The sequence below is a fragment of the Galeopterus variegatus genome, unplaced genomic scaffold (genome assembly GCF_000696425.1).
Source record: "Galeopterus variegatus unplaced genomic scaffold, G_variegatus-3.0.2 Scaffold1394, whole genome shotgun sequence".
Taxonomy (NCBI): Eukaryota; Metazoa; Chordata; class Mammalia; order Dermoptera; family Cynocephalidae; genus Galeopterus; species Galeopterus variegatus.
The window spans coordinates 8,395-15,939 of record NW_007727505.1 but is presented as its reverse complement, the minus strand read 5'-3'; the positions used below and the strand labels follow the sequence as shown (position 1 = coordinate 15,939).

The 7,545-nt window shown below is 56.4% G+C and overlaps 1 protein-coding gene across 2 annotated transcripts; it reads right to left on the bottom strand.

The window, feature by feature from the left end:
• Window positions 1–1,090: 1,090 nt before the first annotated feature.
• CISH (cytokine inducible SH2-containing protein) lies at window positions 1,091–6,864 on the bottom strand. 2 transcript variants are annotated; one of them, XM_008576725.1, is made up of 3 exons: window positions 6,723–6,864; window positions 2,786–3,006; window positions 1,091–2,586 (listed from the first exon to the last, which is right to left on the bottom strand). In XM_008576725.1, exons 1-3 carry the CDS (start codon window positions 6,740–6,742, stop codon window positions 2,054–2,056), a joined length of 774 nt encoding a protein of 257 aa, XP_008574947.1. In that variant the 5' UTR covers window positions 6,743–6,864; the 3' UTR covers window positions 1,091–2,053. The 2 variants fall into 2 exon arrangements, with proteins under 2 accessions (XP_008574947.1, XP_008574946.1); XM_008576724.1 differs by lacking the exon at window positions 6,723–6,864 and having other exon boundaries at window positions 2,786–3,180.
• Between the last annotated feature and the right edge of the window lie 681 nt (window positions 6,865–7,545).

The following is a 7,545-nucleotide window of genomic DNA, read 5'->3' as shown; positions in this document are numbered from 1 at the left end:
TGGTGTGCAGGACCATCAGAGAGAGGAGTGGGTTCTCCAGCCCAAATCAGCCTGGTCCAGACCCTGCCAGTCCCGACTACTGTCCCCAACTCACCTGCCCTACCCCATTGCACAGGACGAGCCCTCCCCAGGCCTCCTCGTGTCGGGAATATGAGCTTCCCAGTCATGCCCCAGTGCCTTTGCACTCACTGTACCTTCTCCCTGGAAGGACTGGCCCTGACTTCTCTGACTGTTGGCTTCTTATCTCAAAAGACACTTCCTCCAGGAGAGGTCCACAGCACCCTCCCCCCTGGCATTAGCCACTTTCAATTTTGAGACATTATTATTATTATATTATTATTTTTGGTGGCTGGCCAGTACAGGGATCTGAACTCTTGACTTTGGTGTTATATCACCACGCTCTAACCAACTGAGCTAACCAGCCAGCCCCCAATTTTTCAATTTTGAATTGGCATTTCCTGTTTACATATCTCTCAGGTCTGATGTTCCTCTGCCACTAGCCCCCATCTAGCAGTGGCCTGGACAGTGACCCTGCAGACAGTCCAACTGGCCTTCACCTCCTGTCTCTAATCTCCCAAGGGGAACAAAGGGAAATGAGAGAAAGGCTGTTCCCTTTCTTCTCTACTCCTCAGTGAGTTCCCCAGCAGGGACTGCTCAGCAACATGAGGTCTGTGGGTCTCGGCTAGCCCAGATGTAAAATGGAGGATAATGATCAAGGGGACAAACTGTGTACAGAACTCTAAAGATGCCCCATTGAGGGCTCCATAAATGAAAGGTATAATTTTATTATCATTACAAAAAAATCAGTAGAAGATGACTACCAAACTGGTTTTTTGTTATAATAATCACTTTATAAAGTCTTATCAGGGGCCGGCCGGTGGCGCACTGGAGAAGTGCGCCGCTTGGGAGTGCGGTGGCACTCCCACCAAGGGTTCAGATCCCATGTGGAGACCGGTTCCTGCTTACTGGCTGAGCACGGTGCGGGCGCAACACCGAGGGTTGTGATCCCGTTGCCGGTCCCCGGTATGGGCGCGACACCGAGGGTTGTGATCCCGTTACCGGTCAGTAAAAAAGACAAAAAAGAAAAAAAAAAAGTCTTATCAGATATGTATTTCTCTCCCTCTTTCATGCGCAGGCAACTTTCTGGGCAGGAAGAAGACCCCCACAGAGCTGCAGCAGCAGCCATTGAAGCAGCACCCCTTCCTGCCATAGCACTTGCATTTGCGCAGGGCCTGTGCCACAGTGAGGCCAGCTCTGCACAGGTAGGGCTCTGCCCTGCCAGAGGCTCTGCTGGGGACTGAGGATCTGGCTCCATTTCCTTCTCCATTTGCCCACCCTCCCAAAACAGGGCTGGGGTAGAAGAGAGTGGACACATTCACAGGTGGGTGGGTCAGTGCCAGACATCCAGGACTGCCTTGGGTCCAGCAACATGTCTCAGGATGAGGCTCTCCACAGGGAAAAACCAGAGAAGCTAGGGCAGAGCTCTGAACCACCCAGGGCTCAGGGCAGAGAGGTGGGGTCAGCTCACCCCTGAGACCAAGCCCAAGGAAAATAAATAAATAAATACTGTATAACTGTGCAGTCCCCCAACCTAGCCTGCTCCCCGATAAGGGGACTGTCACTATCAATCTCAGTTCCTCTGGTTGCCATTATCCCAGAAACAGAGGCTGGGTAGCAGTAGGGGGCCTGCCCCACCCTGGGGATTGAGAAACAAGGGCTGGGAAACTCTACACAGTTAAGGTGGCCTGGGCAGGCAAGTGAGTGGAAGCCTGGACCTAGCCCACAGGGTGAGACAAGGTCCTGCCTTCCTCTCCTCTGACACATGGCTCACCACAATGGAGCCACACGGAGCCTAGGGGCACTGACCTCCAAATTGTGTGACACCTCCCTCCACCCCCCTGCCTTGTTTCTGCTGGCTCTTCCTGGTCCAGCTGCCAGATGCATGCAGGCACCAGGATGACTAGAGGAGGGATAGCAGGAGCCCGAGTCCAGCTGGGGCCAGTGTCCCCTCCAGGGTGTGGCTGGGCGAGGCTGGGCAGGGTGCCCAGCCCAGTCAGAGCTGGAAGGGGTACTGTCGGAGGTAGTCAGCCATGCGCCGGGGCAGCGGTAGGCAGTCCACGTCGGCCACTAGACGGTTGATGACGAGGCGGCACAGGTGCTGCAGGCTGCGAGCACTGCTTCTGCACACAAAGGGCTGCACCAGTTTTAGGTGCACAGCAGTGGCCACAGGGGCAGGCAGCGCTAGGTCACCAGGTGCATCTTCCTTAGGGATAGGCAGGACTGGGGTGGGAGCGGGATCAAGGCTGTCACTTCGGGTGTCAGCAGCACAGGAGGCCACATAGTGCTGCACAAGGCTGACCACATCTGGGAAGGCCAGGATGCGTGGCCTGGACAAGCAGTTGGAGTCCAGGCGGAAGCTGGAGTCAGCGTACTCAATGCGCACATTGGTGGGGCCACGGGTGGTTTTGACTGACAGTGTGAACAGGTAGCTGGGGTGGGTGCTGTCACGTACTAGGAATGTGCCTTCTGGCATCTTCTGCAGGTGTTGCCGGGCCTCGCTGGCCGTAATGGAACCCCAGTACCATCCTAGGCAAGTGGAGAGGGGGCCAAGAAACTGGTCATGGTGGAAATTAGCTGGGGCACCAACCCAGGGCTGTGCTTCCACCTTCACACTTCCCTGGAGAGGGCAGTGCCATGACTCCCAAGTCATCATACTCTACAGGTGGAGCTAAACTTCCCCCACCAGACTTCCCAGGACAAGGCCTGCCTGCCCCCTCAGACTCACCAGATTCCCGAAGGTAGGAGAAGGTCTTGGCTATGCACAGCAGATCCTCTTCAGGGTCCAGCACCTTTGGCTCGCTCTCTGGCTGGGCCAGGGTCTCCTCTGTCACTTCTTCCAGGAAGGCCCCGGCAGGCAAGGGCTGCATGTCTGGCTCAGGCAGCTCCAGGGACTGGACCCACAGGGGCCACTGCCCGATCCACTCCACAGCCAGCAAAGGACAAGGTCTAGAAGGAAGTAGATGGGTAGTGAGTGGAGACTCCATGCTTCCCCCATTTCCAGAGATCCCCTATGCTCCAGACTAGTTGCATGACCTCTGACGAGCCCATCTCACTATGAAACTCAGTTTCCCCTTTACCCACCAAGGGGCTCAATAAGCTCAGTATCCCACCTCCTACTTCTCAACACAAAACCCCCCTTGACTTGTTCTCCCACGTGTGGACCTTCTTTTGAAAGATTGTTCTTTACTCCCCTAAGTTTATTAAACAGTAATTAATATCTCTCTTTATTTCAAAAGGACAGATCATTCTCTATAGGCATTTCTAGTATTCCCACCACACTAATAAGATCCAGAGCAAAGTATCCTCATGTTTGTGCTTTCCTGGCTGAGGTGGGCTGGTTAAATGGCACTGGTCCTGGTTAAGCCATAGGATGGACCTGCGTGGGGTCTACCAGAGAGGTGCCAAAATTACAGTAGGAGGACTAAAGTCACACACTCTCCACGGACAGGAATGTCTGTTAGAGAGACCTAGGTCCACACTGGCCAAGACCTAGAGGCTGAAATGATCCCCTACCCCTACATGTCAGACTCCCATCCTGGCCTCTGTTCCTCCCAGCTGAGGGTCTAGGTGAATAGTGGTCTTTAAAGGCATTGGCGAGTCTCACCAACCGTGAATGTGAGCTCCACCAAAGGGAAGAGTTCCCAACCCACATACCAGATCCCACCTTGTCAAGCCAGCCGTACTAGGTGCTATGATCTTGTGCAAAGCTTGCTCCCTACTGGCTCAGTTTCCCCTCTCCCCAATGAAGGATCTGACCAGCCCAGACACTGAGGGGTTCAGCAACACCATATTTTTGGATGGCTGGGGTTGGGGGAACTGAGCCAGCAAAAATCTAAGCAGTAGGTTCCTCCTAGGGGAAGCCCACCCAGCATGGTGATCCTGGGGCTTCCTCTCTGGGAGTGGGGCAAGGGTTGGCCCTGCTTCCTGAGGAAGACTGCTGGTCCTCCCTCACTCCTTGCAAAATACATCCCCAGGCCTCAGTTCTGGGTCTATTCCCCTGCTGGACCTTAGGACACCAAGATAATAAAACTACAGGACCTGCCCTCAAGGAGAACCATGCTGGCTGGGGAAGGTGGCACTAAGATTTAATTATAACCCAAAGTCACAAGAGCACAGAGTGTCATGGGGGAATCAGGGCAGGCTTGATCCTGAGCTGAGTCTGCCAAGCCAAAGGTAGGGAAGTTGGGGAAAGCATTCCAGGCAGAGATTACAGCATGAACAAACAGTGCCAGTATTGCTTGTGAGACAGGAAGAGGTAGACAGGAGCTGGTGGCAGTGGAACCAGATCTGACAGTGTACGTTACAAGTGACCCTTAGAAAGGCCTCACAAATCATGGCCATATAACCACTCACAGGAAGAGGGGGGATCACACAACCCTGGCACACTACAGCCTGCCAAGTACTTTTCCATACCTACCCTGGCTACACTGTGGGAGCTCTGGAATCCTGCTCGGGGAGATGGGGGCCAAATTTTTAGATGACCTGCCTGCTGGGGCCCAGAGTTGCCTTCCTGGGATAGCCTGTCAGGCTGGAGCCTCTGGGGGTGGCCATGTCCAGACAGTTTAGCAAGTCCTTTGCAAAGGTCCCACTTGTGGGTGAGGGCATCTCTGGGGCTGATTCGGTATCTGGGTGTGTGAATGGCTGTGCTGATCCCCACAAGCTCCTGGTGAGTGACTGTATCTGGGCAGGGGTGTGTCCATGGCTGTGTCATCATCATGTCAGGGGTGGTGGCTGGTGTGTTCCAGGTACATGTGTGTGCCTGCTGTGGAGCCCAGCCAGTGAGTTCTACTAGGGGATACAGGGCAGTGGGGTGAACTCAGCTCTGGGGGGGGGAGACTCCACAGCAAAGCTGGCAGTTCAAACCTACAGTTGGGAATCCCTGCCCTCCACCCCAGGAAGATACAACTGCTCTGGGTCTGTGTGTGTGTAGCAGGTCTGTTAAAAATCTTGCTCTCCAACACCCAACACTGACCTTGAGACTATAAGGGGGCCCTCAGCTGGGGCAACCTAAAAGAGGCTGTAGGACCCCAAAATGGGCGGGGGGCTCCTGAAGAGGAAGGCAGTGGTGGGGGACAGATGTCCAAAAGTCCCTAGATTCAGAGAGGAGAAAGCAACATGCTGGAGACAACCAGGGAGAAGTAGTCTTCTCAGCACCTCTGTCCTGTTCCAAGAAAAGGGGCTCTTCATGGCCGGCCCGTGGCTCACTCGGGAGAGTGCGGTGCTGATAACACCAAGACCACGGGTTCGGATCCTATATAGTGATGGCCGGTGTGCTCACTGGCTGAGCGTGGTGCTGACAACACCAAGCCAAGGGTTGAGATCCCCTTACCGGTCATTTTTAAAAAAAAAAAAAAAAAGAAAAGGGGCTCTTCATGGCCGGCCCGTGGCTCACTCGGGAGAGGGCGGTGCTGATAACACCAACACCACGGGTTCGGATCCTATATAGTGATGGCCGGTGTGCTCACTGGCTGAGCGTGGTGCTGACAACACCAAGCCAAGGGTTGAGATCCCCTTACCGGTCATTTTTAAAAAAAAAAAAAAAAAGAAAAGGGGCTCTTCATGGCCGGCCCGTGGCTCACTCGGGAGAGGGCGGTGCTGATAACACCAACACCACGGGTTCGGATCCTATATAGTGATGGCCGGTGTGCTCACTGGCTGAGCGTGGTGCTGACAACACCAAGCCAAGGGTTGAGATCCCCTTACCGGTCATTTTTAAAAAAAAAAAAAAAAAAAAGAAAAGGGGCTCTTCAGCCTAGGCCCACCTTCCACCTTCCCTCACCCGGCACCATGCCAGTTCTAACAGCCACTTCTGAGATACACAGCTTTCTCTGGGTATGGAACATCCACTTATACCTTCTCTCTCCTTCTCTCCTTGGAGCTTTCTGGGCTCCTGTCAGATCTGTGTGGAGAGCATCAGACCCTTTGGTCGAAGGGGATGCTGAGGATCAGGGTGGAACAGATGTGCCAAGAATGTTCAGCTGAGGCCAAGACTCTATCTTATCAGCACCCCCCTCCACTGGCCCCCACCCCAAGTCTTTGGGAAACTTGGAGAAGGAAGACAGCAGACAAGATCCTTCTCCCACTGGGATCCCAGTATGGTCTGAGAGGAGGGTGAGGCGACTGTGAGGGTACCCCAGGCAGGACTAGGCCAAACCCAGCTTCTCCCAAGAGCTGCTGCTTATCAGGTGACCGCCTGGGGAGAGGCAAGGAACTCAGGCTGGCTTCCAAAGACGAGCTTAACTGCTAGCCTGGGGCAGGAGAGCAGACACCGGGACAGAGAGGGGCAGAGGCTGGCCCAAGGTCACCAATAGGAAGGGCAGCGCGCAGGCTAGATAGGCGCTCTGGGTCCTGAAGGAGGTCTAAGCTCGTGAGCCACGTCTTGAGGACCCCCTGCTGTCGGCGTCCACTTGCTCCAGTGAGAACCCAGGCTGAGCCCACCCTGTGTTCCTCTCGTTGCCAGCTAATCCCCAGTTCCCCTACCCACAGTGTGGGTAGAGGTGAGTGCGTGTGGGAGGGAGTATAGCGCCACACTCCCGAGGTCCTTCTGCACTCGGTCACCTTCGGCCCGTCATGTCCTCCCAAAGCCCGGCAACTAGCACGAGGCCAGTGCTCTCCGGTGCGCCCCGCGCGTAGGCTGGGCTGGGGCGGAGAGCCGCTCTTACCCCTGAACGCAGAGGACCATGTCCCAGCAGCGGCAGCTAAGGTCCGGAATGCGGACGCGGCCTGACGGCGGCGGCGGGAGGGAGCCAATGGGCGCGTAGCGAGCGATCAGGACAGGCTCCCGGGGCGCACGGGCGTCGGGCAAGGACTGAGAGGCTGCGGCGCGACCGCGCGGGAGGGCGAGGGGGGCGGGGCGAGCCGCCGCCTAATCCTTTGTCCGCGGAGTCCCAGCCCTTCCGAGAAGCGGCGCCTTCCTAGAACAGCAGCCTGTGCTCGGGGCCCGGGAGGGGGGCAGGGGCGCGGGTGGGTGCGTGGGCACCCGCGTCTGGGGCCTCCGGCCTTGAAAGGAAACACCTCTGACAGATTTCCAAGAACTTTCCAGGAAAACGGGGCGGGGCCCCGCCAGCCGACCAATCGCAGTGCAAGAGGTGGAGCCGAGAAAGCGGCTCGGGCGGGCCAATTGCAGTGCGTGAACCCGAGACTGACGTGACCCAGCGGGGCGGGACCGAAAGACCAGTTTGCCTTCTCGCATTCCGCTTCGTTGGAGATGGGCCCCCTTATCTCACTGTCGAACCAGTGGCAGCGCGGGGGGCGGGGTCCCCGCCGGTCCTCGCTAGCCGCTCCTCCCGAGGCGGTCTGTCGGGGTATGCAAGCGCCGCCTGTTGTGCCGCGCTGGACTCGGGGCTTTGGAGGAGGGAGGAAGCTGGGGTGGGGTCTGGAAAGGGACATAAGGGGAGCGGCGAAGTGCCGAGAGCGGCCTCGGAAATGACTAGGTCTTCTGGGGTCAAGCCTGAGGCCACCACAGCCTAAAGAACCCAGGCGAGA